The sequence below is a fragment of the Dermacentor variabilis genome, chromosome 1 (assembly GCF_050947875.1).
Source record: "Dermacentor variabilis isolate Ectoservices chromosome 1, ASM5094787v1, whole genome shotgun sequence".
In the NCBI taxonomy this organism is placed as follows: Eukaryota; Metazoa; Arthropoda; class Arachnida; order Ixodida; family Ixodidae; genus Dermacentor; species Dermacentor variabilis.
In genome coordinates, this window is record NC_134568.1 from 23,168,403 (window position 1) to 23,190,272 (window position 21,870).

At 46.5% G+C, this 21,870-nt stretch overlaps 1 protein-coding gene across 1 annotated transcript in view; it reads right to left on the bottom strand.

Moving 5' to 3' along the window:
• Positions 1–1,694: 1,694 nt before the first annotated feature.
• Positions 1,695–21,870, bottom strand: part of LOC142575808 (nose resistant to fluoxetine protein 6-like) — a 339,710-nt gene continuing 319,534 nt past the window's right edge. The window contains exons 11-15 of the mRNA XM_075685475.1: positions 18,491–18,613; positions 16,389–16,509; positions 14,349–14,535; positions 5,389–5,531; positions 1,695–4,608 (exon numbers count right to left, since the gene is read on the bottom strand). Coding sequence (XP_075541590.1) covers positions 4,318–4,608; positions 5,389–5,531; positions 14,349–14,535; positions 16,389–16,509; positions 18,491–18,613 — 865 coding nt within the window. The 3' untranslated portion in view covers positions 1,695–4,317. The remainder of the gene's footprint in view (positions 4,609–5,388; positions 5,532–14,348; positions 14,536–16,388; positions 16,510–18,490; positions 18,614–21,870) is intronic.

Consider the following 21,870-nt stretch of genomic DNA (forward strand, 5'->3'; position numbering starts at 1 on the left):
AGAAAATGTTCCACGTGATGGGGCACTTGCGCACAGCGACATTAGTGCCCTCAAACATGCTACCAACAAATGTGGGTGCGAGGAGACCATCGAGCACCTATTGTGTATCTGCCCTCGCTACGATGTCCAACGCCTCTCTCTGCGGGCAACTTTACGCCGACTGGACTCGAGACCGTTCACCGAGTCAAAGATACTCGGACAGTGGCCACACCCGTCACTGGCTCGAAAAGCGATTCGTGCACTAGTGCAGCACTTGAAGTGCACCGGCTTAAGAGGCCGTTTATAGTGTCCCTGTGTATGGTGTCCCTCCCACACGTACTCAGTGCTTACTCTCTCCCTTTCTTCCTCTTTCTATTCCCCTTTCCCCCACCCCCAGTGTAGGGTAGCAAACCGGATGCTGTTCTGGTTGACCTCTCTGCCTTTCCTATCCTTGTTTTCTCTTTCTCTCTCTACCAACAAATGGTCTATGCTGCATGCAGAACAAAAGCATGAATAGGCCTTAAGCAACGGAGACAGATCGAATACAATAGTCTTGGCTTTCACTTTTGCCCAGATGTCTGTCGAAGCAATGAAGCAAATGGAGCCATGGGATATACGGTAAATAGCGCAGGCCAGTTCTTGAAGCTGTGTCAGCGTTCTTCCTGTTGAGCGATTACTCAAAAGGCGAGAAGGTTTAGGCGGCTTATGGGGAAGAATCGGAGACGAATGGTCTGACCACCGCCTCACATTTCGCTTGCAGTGTTTTTAGGCGTTTGGTCGGATTAAGCATCGATCATTCGTAAGTAAAAAGTTCGTAGTCACTTTAGCATACGCTAAAGAGGATAAAGGCGAAAGCCTGCCCGTTCAGGAGGCATTCCTTACATTACCAGACATTTTCAATGTAATGCGTTGTTACTTCCTATTACTTGTTTACCCCAACGGAAGGTCGTGAGTTCGAGTGTTTAACTCTACCTTAATTAACTGTTCCTTATTTAATTCAGCCCTAATTAACACCAAGCGTTCGACTCCAACCAAAGGTCTTGGGTTCGAGTGGCTTAATGAACTTTATCTTACTTAACCGTGCCTTAATAAACCTCACCTTAATTAACACAAAAGGTTGTGGGTTAGAGTCTCGACGCTCGCGATGGCAATTGGAATCCAACCTGGAGATATGGCCGATTCACCCATATCTACAAGTGGGTTCGACTCCCACCAAAGATCGCGGGTTCAAGTGCCTTAACTAACCCCACAGGTCGTGCTGACGCTGCTTCTTCGCCTCGGCTTCACGCTTTCTTATGAAGAAATCGATGACCTAATGCGCCCTAATTAACACCAATGTCGTGCACTCCACTCCCACCAAAGGTCGATGGTCTAAATTAAATTCGCCTTAACACCACAAGTAGCGGGTTCGACTCCCTATGAATTTTGGTGCCATGAATTTTGGTACCATAACGCCGGACATCGGATTTTTCGTCTCATGAGCCGTCGAGGGCTTTCGACTTAATAATTCGAAGCTAAATAATTGCTGCAGCAATTATTTAGTTATGAAATGGATCGCTGCCATCAGTGGCTGGCACCCGTACTCCGGCTAACTAGGAAGCAATCGCACGATGTGAACACAGGCCAGCAAAAGAGCATGTTGCTTTTTTGAGTATGCTGTCTGAAATAGTTTGTAATGGACTGGACAATAAGAGACCGAAAATAAAACAGGGTATTTAGTTTTATTCCATAAGTTTGTGGGTACACTGTCGGTATGTACAGTCTGGAAGGGAATGAGAAGAGAAATAAAGCGTGACCATTCCATGTGACGCGCGCGTCTTTATTTACAAGGTTTGTCGCGCTTTGGAACGAGTCGACCTGAGCGACAGCTCTTGGGTTGGAAACAAAGACCAAAGAGACAATAAACGCTAACAAGGAAGTTATCAGACAACAGGTATAAGAAGCACTTGTGACAACAAGCCCTTCCACGAATACTTGGTAGCATACAACTGCCTTAAGCTCACTGGCTGCCAATGGCACTATGCAAATGCTTTCCGTCGATACGTTCTCCTCATCGCAGGGTATTCTCGCTCGATACTTGCGCAGAAACTTTGGCCTATACGCTTTGTGTAAAACTAAGACTATTCAATCCCCATCAACAAAATATAAACTATCTGGCTCCACCAACGTAACAACGTCTTTCTCACCGTGCGATCGGCTTACGGTCGGAAGAACGACAGAAAATATCTCCTACGTGAAAATATTTATAAACGTAACCAACATTGCTTCATAATCTCTGTATGACACAGCGACGACTGTTTCGCTTCACCCACTGCGTACACCAGGGGAAGTGCAAACAAACAGAATAGGAACATTAGGAACAAACTGGAATCGGATTCGTTAAACTCTTGTAACTCTCTGTGTGCGTGGGAATACTGAATAAATCGCGCCTTACGTGATGCTTGTGACGCGGCTTAACCGGCGGTATCCACTGTCTTCAATCCTCGACGAAGATACCAAGCAGTGCCCCATGTCATGCAAGCTTTGTGCGTAAGATACTCAAAGAAATTGGGACTTCGCGGAGTACGCTCCAAGCAGTCATGCGAACATCCTCGCCCCCGCGTACGCCCTACTGTGCTTCAAACAAAGCCTTAATTGTGCTGAAAACAGGAAACGGCTTTCCCATAGGCGGGACCATTAGGGATTATTTGTGCACTCAGCGATCGAGGACCTGATTTCACTCGGCATTAGCAGAAAGAAATATGCCAGACTTGTTATTCATAAACGTAAGTGTCCCGCATTTATTGTACTCTTCGTAGTGCTCATGCAAGAATTGATATACCTAATATCCAAACCTTTCGCTTTTCAGCACTGAAAATCCCCACTGTTACGCTGTACCAACAGTGTCAAGAAGTAGAATGTGCTGATATCTGAAGCTCGCGACAAACGCCAGGATCAGGGTTCTTTAATAGCGTGAAACCAGGATTGAAAATGCTTCCCCCCTTAAAACTTGAGAGATTTCCACGAAAAAAAGAGAGAATGTTGGCATCAAAAATTGGTTTCCTAAAGATTAGAAACGCGTCACCTTCCATTGGCTTGCCAGCGTTGAGAAATAACTCTTTTGAATTTATTACCTCGTTAAGGTTGCTGCAAGGAAGATAAGTGCCATCATCAGGCGCAACACACAAGGACCATCTTATGTACGCGCCGAAATGTGACCATGACACATTCAGCTATTCAAGCTACCCTAAGCTTGTATTTCTGACACCTCCGATGTGAAACATTGCTAATTAAGCGTGGAAGTTTCTTGTATCTGTACTTTTTAGTGATGCAAATACCTGAACTCTACCTTAGAAACTCAAGAAGCAAGTCGCTTACTCGGCGACACGGCTTGAAACACGTGGTTTTCTAGCACTTCTGGGCTCCTGCTGCCCTTTGTAGGCTTGTGTCGTTAACTGTACACACCACGCAAGCCTAGGCAGGGCTGAACGTTCAAGCAATCTACCAATGATACCATAAGCAAGCAATTTCCTGATTGCGGTTCTTGATCTGTGTCATTATAATTTAGTTTTGGTGCTCAAATTTTGTGTGGGAGCGCACACTGTTTCCAGAGACATGTTTCGTCGGAAAGGACCACTATGTGTGGTGCTACACGATTTGCGAAGGTCAATGGATCCGCCGGCGAGACAATTGTAGAGAAATAGTCTCAAGTGCTACCCAAGGACGTCAAATATTCACAATGAAGGGGCATCCCACAGCAATGCTGCGCGCGACCGTCACAAATGAATAATGAATTTTTCTTTTGCGTGCTTCCATACAGCCAACTGAGACAGCACTTCCACACCGTCACAGAGGCGTACCTGAACCCACGATGCGAATACATAAATGACTTCGCAGCAGCCGAGTGCACAAGGCAGAACAATGCGTAACTATAGCCACCTGCGATGCGCGCGGGCTAGCTGCTTGTGGAACGAAAAATGAAGAGAGGCCCATTGACAGTTGCAGTTAGTTGAACCTGACGAATCAAGGGCCCCGTGAAAGCGCGTCCTGCCGCCTATGGACAAACGTGGCTGGTGACGCGGGAGCGAGTGAAACGCGCGAACATTCAGGCCTCCTCCAACCCCTGTATGAGTGCAAGAAACAAAAGTGGTGGGTGGGGAGAAGGGGACGAGGCGTTTTCTCCTCCTCTCGTTTTGGGCCCGCCTCCGATCGCGGGGCGCCCGCGGTCACCTTCTATAGCGCAGCACACGAACGCGTATAGATCTCTTGGAAAGCGCAGAGCACGAATGTCACAGCTGGACAGCGTGGCCTTGCCGCCGCTACCCGTGCTTTGCCCCGTGCAGAAGAGTCCTTCGCGTCCTAGAGGCGACACTCGGGCGGCAGGCGGTTCGCGTCGGTGCTCGCGGCCGCCGCGGGTTGAGCCTTCTCGCCGAGGATGGTGATCTTGGTGCAGCTGGGAAGCGGCAGTGCCTTGAGCACCGGCTTGGCCACCTCGAGGAAGCGGCGCGGGCAGCCCTCGCGGCCGACGCCGTTCAGGCCCAGGCGCTCGCACATCAGCTGCTCGAGGGAGTGCAGCGGGGCGTCGGCCAGCACGCTGCAGATCACCGCGCCCAGGTAACCGAGCACGATCAGGCCGCAGAACAGGAACAGCTGCGCGGGATCGAATGACCACTTTCACGTGCCAGAATAGAGCAGGCCGGCAGCGAAGCCGGCCGGTGACGAAGAGTGCCCCGACTCGCACCTTAAGTTTAAAAAATAAACAGCTCAAGCTCTGTAAACCACAGAATGCATAGTAGGGTTGCGCAAGAAGAGGCGAATGTGTGGAAGAAAAATATGCCACACCAGTGCTGCCTGTAACAACTGAAATTTTAATCGTAACAAAGACTACGAGTACACTTGTGAGCAGTCCCCCACCCCCAATAAAAACAAAACCAAACAGAAAGAAACTGCAAAAACTGTCCATTCAGCCAAGAGCAACACGAAGCCAGAAATTATGCCCGTACGAGGATTTCAGAAGGACAGCATGGCGATTCAAGAAAAATTCACCTACAATTAGGGTACTCCCTAATGCGAAATGTGAGCGCAGTTGTATTCGTGTATTAATTTCATGTTGTACTGGCTGGCGCGGACAATCTGTCTCGTGCGGCTCGTTGTAAACAGAGCTAAATGTTGCGCGACTGCCTCGCTAATCGGGAGATCGAAGCGCGAAATCGGAAGCGCGTATCTGCATGAAGCCTAATTCAGGGAGCATTTCGTAAGGCAGAGATATTCGTAAGAACATGCTCAATGCCAATGGTGAGAGTTATAATGAAGGTGACCGGCCAAATTATACGCACTAAAAGCCTTATGAGCCTGGCCACTGGTCACTTCTGCCTGTGACAGACTTCACTCACGAATCGCAGTCACTAGTGCTTGAGCTTTCTCACTCACCGCCATCAGCTGGTCTGCCTGCACCCTCTCTCGGACGTAGGCTGTGAAGATGTTCTGCACCAGCGGGTGGAGGAGGAACACCAGCGGCGCCATGCGACTCAGGGGACCAAAGGCCGGCCAGGACAGGAAGTCGCCCACCAACCCTGCGTCAAGCGCTCCGGCATACAAATGCTTCTGCGCACAGCCGCGCACTCACAAATGGGCACGCAAGTACGCATAAACGCAAGTACTCGTTTGTGTAGAGACATGGGCAAAAATTAGATGTAGGCTGAAGAAATTTCCCTCGTGGCACCCTTGTCTTCATATGCGATTGTCATCGTGGTCATTTCTTTTTGTCGCCTAACAATCCTTAACAATAATTTATATGTTTGTTCGTTTGCTGTGTAACAAGCGAAAATGGAATGTCCGGTGCGTTTTCTCTCCTTCAGTCTCTCCAAAGCAACTTATTTATAACAAAACAGAATGGGAACTTGCACAAACACGCTGATGAAAAGAGAGGACAGACACGGCTGTAGCCCACTCCCAGTATCGTTAGAACGGATATCATAGAAAAACTGGTGCGCCAGCATAATGTAACTATTGTAATCGTATCCCTTCACGCGCTTCGTCAGTGGTCCGAGCGGCACTCTCCATGGACATTGTCACCATCCTAAGTCTATCGTGAGCTGTGCGGATAAGAAATGCACAGAACCGAACGAAAGGACTCGTTACATTATACTGGCCTAGGCTTCTCAACACGGTGACAATGTTTTTGAGGCCTCAACAGCCAGTTTTACGACAGCGTTATTGAAAATTACTTTTTTTTTCTAAGGCGCAATGATAAACATTTATTTCTCTATATTCTGGAATAACTTAACGTTTAAAAGTAAATGAAAAAAAAACTTTTCGCAGATCAGAACTGCGAAGAACGATTCTCTCGCCCGAAGTTCTGTTTTTCTCTCTCTTTCTGCCCCTATGATCCAAAACTGCTTTTCCTTTTTTTTTTCACTTTCTTCCCCTCTCGGCAATGGTTCTGAAATCTACGCAGTAATTTGGGTTGTTAAGCAAGTTGGAGTAATCTTAGCAGATGAGCGGCTACAACAACACATGCGCACGCTAAGCATAACAACTTCAGGCTATTGAAGAACCCAAAGCTTCAATAACCCAAGGCAATAAACTTTCTGGGGCGCTTGGTTTCGCAACTGCTACAAAACTAAAATCGCAGCAAGCTATCCCGTGACCGACAGCGTCAACTTGGCAGATGTCGAAACCGTATACTTTAGCGTGCGCAGATTGTGCGCGATGCACGCAAAGACCAGAAATCCCCATTCACAAAGTTTGCTTTCTCGCTTGCTGCGCTTCTTCATTAGTAGAAAGAGCAGTAATTTGCGCAACGTTAATGAGTCCCCCACCCCCCTCCAGTTTCTGAAAAAAAAAAAAAAACTTTTATGCTGCTAATCTCTCTTGATTATAGATTTGCTGCATTTCCTCACTCTCTATGAAAGAATAATGTGTGATCTTCTCCTAGTTAAGCGAACAATGTTTTTTTTTTCACGTAGCTTGCTATTAATAGCTCGAAATCCTGGGTGCGTAGTGTATTACACGTCGGCTTCAAATTTCAAGTTTTTTGTTTTATTTTGGCTACGAACCGCTGTGAATTTTCTTTCTTTATTAATGCGAAGGCATTATCGAGCAAAACGTCGTCGTAGTTGGCGTGAGCGAAAGATGGCACCAAAATAGCCGACAGCGCAGCGAGTAAAGAAGTGCTCGGATCGACGTGAAATTTTTCGGGGAGGTTCCTGTAAACGAAGTAAATTAATGGCTTTGAAAAGAAAGTTCGGCACATTTCGGTCTGGGTGGAAATCGAACCCGGGCTTCCGGGGTGTGAGACGAGCGCGCTTTCCTGACGCCGCGGCAGCTCCGCGGTTTTCGCTCACTAAATGTGTGGCCTAGTGCGTGCGTCATTGAGCATACGCGACGGCGCAGCCAATGGGCAGGAGGTGGCGCCACGTCACAAGCATATAAAGTGAGCGCGTTCATGACGTTCCGAGGTTTCTACAAAACGGAATACTTTCGTTCCCACAAGTGTCTCGGCCAATTTTTTTTTTTACTTCCATGCTTCTCCAGGCTAAAAATCACACATTTCAGAACTATGCGAACAGATCGCTAAATAATATATCGGGGCACAAAACTTGCAGCAATGTTGGCGAAATTGAGCGAGGTGATGTAATTGTGCCTGAATTTCGTGTCGTCCCTCCTCAACCCTCGAAAAGAATATTTCGCGCATGCTGCAATTTGGCTCTTATAACAAATTCGTGAAAAGGAGAAGCACTCAAAGGATTCGGAACAACCGCTCATTGCATGTTTCCACTTTTCATTCTTCGCGAACCCCATCACCACAGATTTCAACTCATATATGGAAAGTTTAATTCATGCTAAGTGAGAAATATTTTCGGAGAACACCTGGGCCAAATTGTATAATGTTTTGCGATAAGTGCCCCCCGCTTGAAGTAAAAGCACCACGTACATTTTTTTTTCATTCCACAAGGGAAAGATCACAATACTCATAACAATACTAACAACTGATTTTGAAATGAATTCCTTCTTGAGCATTTCACGATTCCCGCCCGTATGTTTCACATTTGTGCGAATTCCTTTGACACTTTGTGTATGTGTCTATTTCATCTCTGCGGAATATTTTCTTACATACATATTCGTCTTCATTTACGTCTTTCTTTTCATTCCACTGTTTTATTTGTTTACACAGAAAATATTTGGCACAGTCACTGTGGTTTATCTTCGACTCTTCCATGAGAAATGTTTACACATCACTATGCTTAAGGCTGACTCGCCTTGTTATTCTTGGGCATTGTTTGTTAAATGCATGAATGCCTTTTATTTGAACAAACAGCCAGAGCCTAGCAAGGGGCCCTCAAGCAGCTGGTGCAAGCTCTCCTGCTTTATGGAATGAGAATCAGTTTGAATTGAGTTTGCAAATTGAACCCGTTTCAAGTTACACGGAGACGTGCACAGCCCGCGCAGCCACCGCCAGGCGATCGTTATTAAACACAAGTGAGTGCTTTTCTTCCTTTCGAAGGCGCTCGCGTCCAATTAGGCGCCTCTGTCATGTCAGGGAGGCGTCGTTCCGTCTTCAATGAAAACGCACGAAATAGAATTAAAAAAAACGCACTCCACGCCTCTTTCTCCGGCCTGATTCAGTACGAGGGCGTGCATATTAATCCGCAGATTAATAAACGGAGGACCTGTGCTCTCGTTGACAGGGTAATCCTTACGTTGACATAACCCGGGCATGAGGATCCTTCTCGTGCGCCCTCCACTTGGCTAATGACAAGAATCCTGACGCGCCAAAGGCTCTCCCTGATTTCCGAGCAAGCACACGGGGCAGAAGTGGGGGCCTTAATGTCAAAAAAGCCAGCAAGAAAAACAAACGCACTTTCCGCCGTTACGTGGCGCGCTGCTTTGTGTAGGATACTGGGGAAAAAAAAAACATCGCTGAGTGATGGATACGAGAGAGTTAATATGGATGAAAGCATAAAGTTTGGAGTCGTTGGGGGAGCCGTCTTTCTTTCGACTTCTTTTAGCCAGAAAATATGATTTATGGTTCGAATGACCTTGCCCGAGACTGCAGGCAAGTGAAAAATATTGAGCCGCTCAGGGCAGCTAAATCCACGTGGCCCCACTGTAAGCTCGTTCATATTTTAGTTCATGCACAAGAGTGTGCGCAGTCGACATTATACAAATAAGTCGAGTCGCTGTGATAAGGCATGACAGGCTTTTTTGTTACTTTGTTTTTTTTTATTTTGCCTTCTCTCCGAAAGCTAGCACTCTATTGTTTTTTTTTTTTGTCTGCTGGATAGATAAAACTCATTACATGCCAAACATGCGTGGATGAATTGTCATGACTGCCTCATCTGTATTGATAAGCGGGACGGTAGGAAGCTTTATTCAACTCTTATCGTTTATGCAGTACCCGATCACAACAGAGGAAAACCGACTTCTTTAGGAAACTGTCTAAATAGCACCTCTACTCGAATAATAAATTAAAGAACAAACAGACGTCCCCGTATTCTTTCTCCCTGGATAAAGTCTTGAGAATGGCGGCTGTCTTTTTAAATAATTTTTTTAATGCTGTAGGTGCACTGCAGTCCCCGTGGTTCGCGTTTTATCGATCAGGTTTAGAATACTGCGTTCCAATCAGGATGCATGCCGATCGTGTTGGCTCCTCAAAGTGCCTCGAACGGCCAGTCACGCGCCAATTTTGAGTGTATTCGCACGCTTCTTTAACGTCCGCAAAAACACAGTTAATATCACAGCGTATTTTCATTTTACGCCAGGCCCCTGCATTTTCTTGCTCAGGTAATGCACACCTCTGTAATTCATCGAACTGAACAAGCCGACTCAAGCTATATGTGTCGTGAGATATTTTAACGAAATTGTCCCACCTTAAACAAAACAAAACAGCAACCCACATTTTCCGACAAACCTATAAACGACACAATAATATATAAGGCTCCCTAATCCGTATATGTTTCAGTCCCAATTTACGGTGGGGTGGGTGGGGTGCTGCCAATGAGCTTGATTATTTTAAATAAGTACGAAGCGAGCAGTTGTATTTAACGCTTCGCGGTGGCTGGTGGGCAAGCTACGGAACTTCATGCGTAATACTTGCGCGCAACTACGATAGACAACTGACGCGGAAATTCTCTTCGTTCTCGTATAGGACGGTGACCGCGAAAACACTTTGCCCAAATCTCACGGAATGGTTTTCGCGACTGCCTCTGTTCTGTTCTGTTAAATCGGCTGTTGTGGAAATATTGAGGTAGAGTACCTTGGTTACTCCATTTTCCTATCTCATACAGCGAAAACAGAGAAAAAAAAATAACCTTATAAACCGTAAAAGATGAAAGTATTAAATGGTAAAACGACCTCTCTTCGCAAGTGGAAAGTTTATCTAAGACATCTCTGGACGGCTCACTTACAGACGCCTCTGAAAAACGCTCTCAGAAGTTGTACCACATGCGTGAACTTCTTATCGTGCGTTCTGAAACTGTGCTGGGGAAGAACTCTTTCAGTCTACAGCCTCAGACGTTATGGTGCGGTTCTCGGAGCTGGAATGCGATTATATCGGCGGGTGCCACTCGAGATGCAGGTCTTGCTTAGATCCTGCGGCCACTGTTCACAGGTGCTGTCACATCGGCGCTTCGTAATCGAAAAAGAAAAGAAAGAAAAGGAAACGTGTGCGATGCTGGGGTTAGTTACCATTGTGTAGGCAAGAGCTTTCCAGCATTTCAAGGTACCACTGAGCTTCTGCGTTGCATGACTCCAGACAAGGGAAGAGGTTTGGCTCGCACGTAAACGTATCACTGTTTACGGAATAAAGCGTTACCGGAGACGTGTATAGCAGTCACAACGCTGGAGGCGACACCCTCTGACGCAGAGTTCAACCAGATAGCACACAAAAGTCAACACTGCAGTGTCCTATCATGTTCTACTTAACTGCGGCTGCAAAAATTTGGTATACTTTATCATTTTCCTTCGATAAGAACACTCGCGTGACGAGAAACAAAAAAAATTCAAACGCATCATAGTGGGGCAAAGCGTCACGAGATACGAAGCCGTTATGTCTTTGGTGCTAAGCATTAAAGAAAAATCATCTGGGTGTCCGGAAAGTATTCCTAATGCTTTCCTGCGCCGACATGATGAACCGGTCTCTCACATCTTGGCGACCACCTTTAGTCTATCTTTAACCTCTGCTATGTTACCCGATCATTGGCGCGTGGCGCGGGTGATCGCCATTCACAAGAAAGGCGATCGCCTGCATGCAGAAAACTACCGGCCCATTTCCCTAACTTCCACTTGCTGCAAAATACTAGAACACGTTATCGCATACTTTATTAACAAATTTCTTAAAACTAGCAATTTCATTTTCGAATTCCAGCATGGTTTCCGGGAAAAAAATTAAATTATGGGGTTTTACGTGCCAAAACCACTTTCTGATTATGAGGCACGCCGTAGCGGAGGGCTCCGGAAATTTCGACCACCTGGTGTTCTTTAACGTGCACCTAAATCTAAGTACACGGGTGTTTTCGCATTTCACCAGCATCGAAATGCGGCCGCCATGGCCGGGATTCGATCCCGCGACCTTGTGCTCGGCAGCCTAACACCATAGCCACTGAGCAACCACGGCGGGTATGGTTTCCGGAAGGGCTTGTCAAATAATACGCAGCTTGTGACCATTATTCCGGAATTGGCGCTGGTTTTGGATTCTTCAGGACAGGTTAAGCCATTATTGCTTGATTTTAATAAGGCGTTCGACCATGTATACCGCGCGGAAAACTCGTCAGAAAACTTAACACGTTCGATCTTCCACATTCGATAGTTAACTGGATAGAATCATATCTGACCAATAGAACTCAATTCCGTAGATGTCAATGGCTTCTGCTCTACATTCTTACCTTAAGTAATAGGTAAGGCGCACCCCAGGGCAGCGTACACGGCCCCATTCTGTTTTTAATGTATCTAAATGACATTACTTCGGTTATAGATCCCAGTGTTCACATGAGGTTACTCGCGGATGACTGCGCGATATTTTGCAGGGTGGTGTGCCACGAAGATCAATCCAGCTTAAGTAACAGTCTTGCAGGTATTAACGAATGGTGTTCAGAATGGCCACGAAGTTAATTCAGAGAAAACTGTGCTGCTACGCCCAACCAATAAAAAATATCCTGTCCACTTCACCTACACTATAGACGATAAGAGCAGTCAGCGACTACAAATATTTTGGGAGTTACCATATAAGCAATACGCTTTCATGGTCTAGGCATGTCGTTTGCGCGTGTGCAACCTGCAAGCTTAGTTTCTTTAGACGCAAGTTGAAATTGGCGCCACCTGAGCTTAAGCTTCTGGCTTTCAATACTTTCGTTTTACCAAAATTAGAATATGGAGGCATTGCATGGAATCCCTTTTACAATAAACATAAATTGGAAATGGTGCAGCTGATTCGCCATCTACATTTATACGCATGAACAACACTCCCACACAGCAGGATTGAAGAAAAATGGGAAGATTAAAATTCCTGTTCAACCTATGTGACGGGTCATTGCGCCTTGACACGCGAAAGTATTTTCAGCCGTTTACAGCGCGCGCATCTCGTCGCTGTCATTGTCACCACTTCCCTATTCGTCTCACACAAACATTTTTTTAACTATTAGTTTATTCCACGCTCAATCCAGGAGTGGAATGCCTTGCCTGCCAGTGCTTCTTTATCAAATAGGTCCAAATAGGTATCAAACAGGCTGCGTCCGCCCTTTAAATATGTTGTCGGGTCTGTTCTACCTTGTTATCATGATGTTTCTACCTTGTTATTGTAATGTGTTCATGCATTCTTGTTTTATACGGGTGTAATCTTGTTGTTGATATGTTTGGACAGTGAAAAACTAATATTGTCTGTAAAGAATTCTACCTGCTTGGTCTTGTTCAAGACCTCAATACACCGGTAAATAAATAAATAAATAATACCAATTTTGTTACTGACACGCACGGCACCGGTAACCCGGTAGTCCGTAAACGGTGAGAGCTTTACGGACAAGCTAAAGCTCGCAATGTTTCCGGAGCCGCGGTGTTCCATTGACGCTGGTCTGCACGCTTAAGTGTCCTTCCGCGAGGCACCTTCGGAATACGCGTAGACGCGTAAATAGTTCGCGAGGGCGGTTTTCGCCATCAAAGCCGGTTTCACACGATGGGATGGGCCACTGAATCACTACTACGGTGGCCCGCCGTGGTTGTGTAGTGGCTTCGGCGTTTCGCTGCTAAGCCCGAGGGCGCGGAATCAAATCCCGGCCACGGCGACCGCATACCGGTGGGGGCGAATTTCAAGAACACCCATGTGCCGTGCACTGTGTGCACGTTAAAGAACCCCGGGTTGTCAAAGTTAATCCGTAGTCCCCCATCACGGCGGGCCTCACAATCATATCGTGGTTGTGACCCTGCAGAACTTAATTTTAATCCTTTAATCAGCGCCGAGGGTGAGCGCGACGCGGCTGAGTTCAATTGCGCCGCTAGAGCAGCTCGTGACCTCGGTGACACTCAGTCTCGCTCAGGCTCTGCCGCGGACTCAGTCGATGATTCCTCCCGTCGTGTGATTAAAATCGTAAATGTGCACGGGCACGTCTACGCGCTTATTATGCGCCCGTCGGGTTGGTGCGTGTCTGCAGGAGCACGACACCAAACAAAATGAACCCAAATGCCTGATACAGAGTCACAGTAGATCGAGACCAGCCAGAGGACTCGGTTTACGGGGCTAATGCAGCGTCTCTTCGCATCATGTTGAACTGAGGGCGAGCGCAATAAAAGCGCTCGAGTATGTCTGTGCGCGTGTGGTATCCGCTTATTCGTAGAGTTTCCCGCCACAATTACTAGGCGGAACTTTGGGGATACCATGGGAATGATGTGTAAGGGAATCGGATTTGTCTAATCTGCGTGCTTCATGCTTCAGACGGTGTTTCGTCCCGCAATTTATTACGCTTCATCTTGCTTAATGTTTGAGCAATCATTTTCCTTTTCGTAAACGCACGAAGGCAATAAATCTCTGACCACATACATAATCATTGCGAATCTTTGCATTTATACCGCAACATCTGTTTGAGTATGGGCAGTTTGCGAAGCTACAAAGTCGTTTGAAGCCACAAGTGCGAATCCGTTCACTAACTTTAGCTCCCACGCTGGCTGACTTTCTTTGACCACACGTGCCATATTTCGCTGCTAATAATAATTTAAAAAATAATAAGAAGAAGAGCTGCCGTACTTGTGGTTCGCTTGGATGGCAGCACCACGTTTACCCTCCAGTACTTTTTTGTGGGGGAACTCAGTGCAATTAAGGTTACACGTGCGCCCTACTTGTTTGGGTTTGCAGCGCGCGGTGAAAAGACTGGAGGGGGGGGGGGGGCGAACTCCGTGCTCACATGCTTTTCCGGTGATGCAGGCGAAGGCGACCCACGCCACGGAGAAGGCCCACACGGAGCGGTGCACGGCTGCATAGAGCGCGGCCTGCGCGGTGTCCACGCCGTCGCCGCAGTTCCATCGGTATGCGCCGAACACCACCGCCACGGCACAGAGGAATGAGCAGACCCAACCCAATGCACGCAGGATCTGCGACGGCAAGTGGGTTGCAGGTCTCACTTTTAATCAGGCGTAAAAAAATCTCCACGACTGCGGGCGGGCTCCAAAACCCCTACACCCGTCTCGCCAAGCCCGCGCAGTGCCACGAAAAGTTAGAGGGGCCACCGAAGCGCCCTGATCAGCGGGCGGAACACGCGCAACATTACTACACTTTCCCTCCGAAATGTGATAATGAATGTAGCCTTTCCGCCCGTGTTCTAACGTAACTATATTCTAGGTAACCCCTTCTAGGGGGGGGGGGGGGGGGGGGGGGGGGCGCCCGTCCAGTCGAATATTGATATGGCAACGGCGAACTGGCCAAGACAGGGGCTTTGTTTTTGTCCCAACGCTGGCTCTGGGCGCGCAACGACCAGTATGGCCGATCAACGCGAGCGACGACCGCTCAACCTAATACCACATGGCGCGGTCCCCTATATCTGGTACGTTGCCGTGCATTGCCGCCCGTGTGCGCGAACGCATCCAGCTTCGAACTCTGTCAAAGCAAGCGCATAACAATACGCATCGGTGAAACGCTGTGTACAAGTCTGCTTGCTGCAGTGACTGCACGACGAGACCCTTAGCTTCGAGTGCGCGTCGCGGGCTTGGCGGTGGGAAGTGCGCAGCTCCTTTCAGTGGGAACGGAACAAGAAAGCGCCGGAGTGCACTCATCGATTAAAAAAAGAAAGGAAAAAGCGTGCATGCCGTTCCATCTAGTCTAATTGATCGCTTCTTCCTACTAAGGAGAGGTGGTCTTGAAAGTTGCCCCAAGGCGCGTTTTCGTTTGATTATTATCCGGCGACATGTGTTTGCCTACAACGATGAACATATGTCTGCACTTGTTGTCGCACTTGCGTTGCTATCTCTTTGTGGAAAGAAAGCAAGCAAGAAAGAAAGAAAGAAAGAAAGAAAGAAAGAAAGAAAGAAAGAAAGAAAGAAAGAAAGAAAGAAAGAAAGAAAGAAAGAAAGAAAGAAAGAAAGACACAGACTCGCAAGTGGCAAAAAAAGTTACCGCTGTCCGCTTTAAACTCTGCAGTAAGATCGGTAGAACTTACTAATTCACTAGGGTATGCCGCCTACTTTCATATGACTCATACCATATTTTTCATTGAAACGCTATGTCAAAAATTTCGTACCACCTAGCTGCAAATCGAACAATGTTATTTTCAGTGCAGAATTTCGCCTACAAGGAGGTGAAATGAAATCGGGCACTGCAGTAGCAAATTTACTTAGACACACACGCACACGCAAAGTATGAAAACACGACTGTTGCGTCTGCAGCACTTGTTCTTATACTTACAAACTGGTCAGCGACACCTTCTGGTTCGCATGTATACTTCGGCGTGAGCATGCGGGCAACACTTCATCACAAAAGCAGTGATATAGCAGAAACTACCATAGCATTTAACAGAGCGAAGACACTCCAGTCAATCTCCTTGGCTACTTAGGAGCAAATCACTTAGAGAGAGTGAACGTAACAGGCAAAGTGAGACAATTGCATGTGCGTGTGTTGCGCATCGAACGCGGCACTTGAGCAAGAAAGTACTTTCGTTTACCGAAGGGCTGTGGCACCTTTGTACTTGAGGACTATGAACAAAAAGACATGCAGTGGCGGCAGGCACGTGACTAAAGGAAATTAGAGTGGCATGGCATCAGCACATTCGGAGCTGCGTTCTGACGCTAACGGAGCAGATATTTCCATTGGCTCGCATAACTAAGTGGCTGTGATGACAATGGGAGAATGAAGGCATAATGAGGATCATGAAAGGTACGCCACTCTGGTACAGGGATAGCAATGGAAATAACCTGGTACGCTCTAGACATCGGAGAAAAGGCAGATGTCTTACCGGGTTGAGCGTGACAACGGGCTTTCGTGTGACGATACAAGCGAGGCCGATGCCAATGCAGAAGGGGCCTAAGTGAGCCCAGGGCTTTTGGTACATGATGTCTTCCATCATGAGCCGCGAGCTGTGAGTTTGGAAGAAAATGGGAAAAGATGCGACAATCTTCTACATGAAGAAGCGAAGAATTTTCATTAACGGTGCCTCGTCGGAATGGACATCTGGTGGGAAAAAGCTTACTATGACGTTTCCTATGATTGATTGATTGATTGATTGATTGATTGATTGATTGATTGATTGGTTGGTTGATTGATGACAGTACGAAAATTCACTCTCTGCATTCTCTTCACTACAAGCTGTACAGCAGGGATGGTACTTTGCTGTCAGAAAAAAAAAAACGATTTGGATCCACAGGAGAAAATACAGAGTAAAGGCAAGCTATGTGCTGGGAGTGGCTTTTATCGGCAATTAAAACACAGCTGGTGACTTCAGTACTTGAGAAAGCAGCAAGCACTCTAACTTGCTGTTTGTTTACGCAAAGGAAGGGGATAACAATCTACAGCAAGGCCGTTTGTTTTCTTATGAAAGTATGATAATTCCAACACTTCTATTTAAATTACTCTCCCACGTATGAAAATATAATCTCCAAGGAAGTCACAATAATAAACGCAGTTCCTTCTCGTCCTTCAGCCTAAACTTAAAGAAAGAGCTCATTATGAACAGTAATTGACACTCTTTTCATTCCTCATAGCATTAATATCATTTCCTCTACTGATACTACGGCAAGCCATGTTACACACGTGTCGTTCTCGTCTGCAACATGACATTCTATATTTATATTGCAACGGGAGTTGCGAAAAAGCGGCAACAATTAAAAAAAGTAAGCAGCACGAGTGTTTTCCCTAAGCTTTCCACTGCCATATAGTGATGAGAAAGAGGTTCATTTTCGAAACATCACTGGTTTAGTTGATTGGGCCTTTTATACGCTACGAGTGTCTGCACTAAACTTAAGAAGCTGGAACGGTTTCTACTGCCCCTTCATTCATATATTTCAGCAACCACATATTCTGTTATTTAACGTCGTTTATTTTAATTTTAATGGGCTTCGTTGTCAGTTTAAGGTTGTGAGGTTGTTTAACGGGAAACTAGTTTGCCATGGCTAAGAGCTTCAGGACCGTACGATACTCAGCATCGCTGCATCCTTTGACGCCATCGGATGCGTCCCGAATAATGTGGCACGCTTTGTAATTCGTGTCACAAGACCCTTAGAAGCAAAGGTGCTTGCCTGCGTAACTGCGTCAGCAAGCTTATAAAACATTTGATAGTCATTCAATACAGAGTTCTTGTCGCTTTTTCCCTGGATCTCCGATTTCTGCTTTACCAGATGATTCATCAGTCTGATAGGTTTTCATATTTCATTTCGGATCCTGATGTTCTAGTGCTCCTGCTGGTCGTGAGCCACACTTCCTTGATCACACTGAGAATATGACCGCGGATTCTTGAACATCATCTTTACTTGAAGGTGGGTCCAGTGCCAAGGGTAGGTACTCTGACCGTAAATACCATTACTCACATCGATAACCTTTGTGGTGAAGCATAGCTTTATTTTCTCTTTTTTTCTGTGGAATTTTATTTTTTGCCTCAGCAGGTAATGTTACGAATAAACAAAAATATATATCTAGGCATATTTATGGCCCTGAATAAGCGAAACTTCTTGTAAGAGACCATCGACCACACCGTCTTTAGTGTTTCAGCCAACATTCTAGTACCGTAGCATGCTTCGAAGTTTTATTCATAGACTCATGGAAAGTGAAAAAGGCTAAAAATGTGTAGCGCGGCCCTGCGTTCCCACTGCGCCAACATAAACTTAGCGTACACAGGCTGCACTTCTCCCGATGGGGCACGTACTCGTCAAGGGATAACACTACAGCGGGATAGCTCTCGTTTGCATCGCACCACGCTTCGATGAGCCTGATGCTTTGATGGACCCTGATGCGCCTAGCTGCAGCTGGACCTGAGCGTGGTCCCTGCTCAGCTCCAGCCTGTGCTCGCTCGTAAATCTACGTCTCGAGAGTGGGCGACATCATCTGTGAGGCTGCTGTACTCACTTGATGTCAGCCTGCGCGAAGAGAACGGTGGGCGGCAGCTTGTAGGTGGCTGTCAGCACGCCCATGGAAATGATGCCCACAGCCACCAGGGTGGCGTTCAGAACCACACCCAAGAAGAAGCGCCTGCGTTGAGAGAAAAGAATGAAAGCTACGTGAAAAGAACAATGAAGTTATGGGATTCAACGTTCCCGAAGCTGCACAGTTAGTTATGACGGACGCCGCAGTGCGGGGCTCCGGTTCGTGTTCCATACGCGCGCGTGTACCGTAGATTGCGTGCAGGCTAGAGACTCCCAGGTCGTCAAAGTTATTCCGGAGTTCTTCACTACAGCGTGTCTCGTAATCAGATCGTGATTTTGGCACGTAAAAGAAAACCGACTTTATTTATTTTCTATTCTGGCCCCTCGCACGACTGTATGATCTCCCTCACATGCGTCATAAATTGTATGTCGGGTCAGACACAATTCACGTGGACTCGAGGAAAAAGATGCGTTCCCCGCAGTGAGGTGTCTTGGTTTCATGCGACATCCATTTAAGCGCTCTGATAATTTACTGCGAGCTCCTCTAAGTGTGAAACTGGCAGGAGATGTGCTTTGATAATTCCAGCTTTTATTGACCCGCGACATACAATGGTGGGAGTGCTAGGGCCGACAATTGAGCGCTTTGTTCTCGTTTTCACTCTCTCACAGAGCCGTGTTGGCTCATTTGTCCCATTACGACCACACTACGATATGATGCAATCACCATCGGCGTACAGTATGCGGCGCGGGCCTCGCGCGACGTTCTAAAGACATTAGACGCTCTTCGCATATACAAGCACGTGATGTCAAATCAACTCAAATACGGTTTATTCAAATAAGAACTATAGGCAGCAAATAATGCATAATGCATAATTGAATGTCTTTCTAAAATCGATTGTACCGGCTTCGTGAAGTGATAAATTAAAACAAAAACAAAAAAATAGGTACTCTCTTATTTCCCGGTTGTAGTTGAGTTTCTTGAATTTTTCATGCATCTGCTCATTTCTAACGACTCTTAGTGTTGATATGGTAACGCTTGCGGGCTGAAGATAAATGAAAACATTTCATAAGCCAGCGGCTGTAAAATGAAGGGACTTGGAAAAGCAAACTTCTCCGCACGCACACCCTTAATGTGGAGAAGCATGCTTTCAGAATAGCTTTTCAGAGAGACGCACGCATATAACGTTTTCAGGCGCAACCCGCCCGTAAAAGAGTGTTCTACGTGCAATTAGTCTGTGTGCTTACTTTCTGTTTCTTTAGAGTTGAACATGACATCACGCATCATGTGAACACGAATTCTACGTGTGTGGCGTTTTGCATTTGAGATCCCCCGATTACTGGCTGTTCCAGGAATTACAAAAAAGGCCAATCATCCATCGTCGGCTATGAAGCAACTTACGCTCCTATTACTTCACCAGACGTATCATGACCACATACATGTATATAATCGATGGTTCGACGTCACCTACCAACTCAACTGCCCCATTCGTCGTTCCAGATAAGCAAGTTACAGTTCGATTCAGATTGTCACACATGAGTACATCTACGTCAGCAGAACTTGCAGCTCTCCATGACGCTATGACGTACGTCACCGAAGAGCCAACAGAGAAATGAGTCGTATTTTGTGATTCTAAGACAGCTCTTCACAGTATCAAGTCTTCATTACATCACAGAACTTACGAGCAGATGATATCTGACATCAGGGAAGTGCACCATCATTCTCTGGAAAGAGGGCACAACATTATATTTCAATGGATTCCTACTCAGTGTGGCATCGTCGGCAACAACATAGCTGACAAGGCTGCCGCCTGGTCTCCCCACGAATATACCCAGACGCGGGCGACACCTTTGCCGACGTCGGACACTGCCAGGGAACTTCGCCTACTTTCACGCAAAAAGTCACAAGATCTCTGGAGTTCAAGTGCCTTCAATTGCCGATTACATAAACTAAACGCAACGGCTACAATTGCCATCTAGCATTTCCCGTTGCGAAACAATCTTGCTGTGCCACTTGTGGCTGGGAGTGGCGTTCACGAACGCATACTCCAATCGTTTGGGTATGGCCGAGAGCCCGATGTGTGACTCCTGTGGGTGCGAGGAAACCATCGAGTGCTTATTGATTACCTGACCTCGCTACGATCTACAACGCCTCTCTCTGCAGGAAACTTTACACCGACTGGACTCAAGACCGTTCACTGAGTCAAAGATTCTCGGACTGTGGCCACACCCGCCACTGGCATGAAAAGCGATTCGTGCACTAGTACAATACTTGATGTGCACCGGGTTAAGAGACCGTTTGTAGTGTCCCTGTCTATAGTGTCCCTCCCACACGCACTCAGTGCTTACTCTCTCCATTTTTCCTTCTTTCTATTCCCCTCCCCCTCCCCCGCCCTCCCCAGTGTAAGGAAGCCAACCGGGTGCTCTTCTGATTGACCTCCCTGCCTTTCCTGTCCTTGCTCTCTCTCTCTCTCTCTCCAGAGCAAAGAGCAGGTGACTATCTGGCATCGACTAAAGATGCCGAAATTTTCGTTTACGTGCTATCGCCGGTGAAAGTATACCGCGTGCGGGTGCTGTAATAAAAAAAAAACAGTGTTAGACAAGAATTTTAATCCTCGTGCAGTGTGTGCAAACGTATTCAAATTCGCAGCTGTAGTCTGCGCACCTATGAGCGCGAACATAATGTACCTTTTTGTCCTAAGTTGCCTGCTTATATGACGCGAACGTCCATAATTCTTGCGAAACTTGTTCGCTGTTAACTTTGGCACGTATAGTGCACAGAAATAAAGATATGATCTCCTAATCACTGAACTGTTGAAAATTCCTGTTTGGCAGCAAGTTCCTTATTCATTCATTCACTCATTCTGCTGGCCCTTTTAAGGCCTATGCAGATGTGATGCAAAACAAACAAAAGTGAACAGACTGTCATAGATACCCCTTTGGCACATGATGAGCTTTTGGTGTGTCAGTGTGGTGGGTTGTTGCGCAGTGCTTACAGAAGTGTTTTATATGTGTAGGCGATAACTTCACACATCGTTAGTGAAGCCGATAAAAATTTTTAATATGGACCTTATTCTAGGTTGCAGCTATACTTATGCGTCGGTCCTATTACAAATATATGTTCGTGTAACATGAGACGCTAGAAGATATAAACGTTACGGCAAAATTTCGTACCCGTTCGAATCTCTGAAGAAAGCTACTCCATATAAGGTTTGTGCATTCTTACTTGAGGTTTAGAACTCTTTGATTTCGATGTAAGCTTTCGTCATTAGGGAAAAAAAAACTCTTTAGCGCGTTCCAACAGACATCATCAACTTGGGGCGCCCCGCTCAGGTGATTCGTGATTGTGGTGCCTAAATACACGAC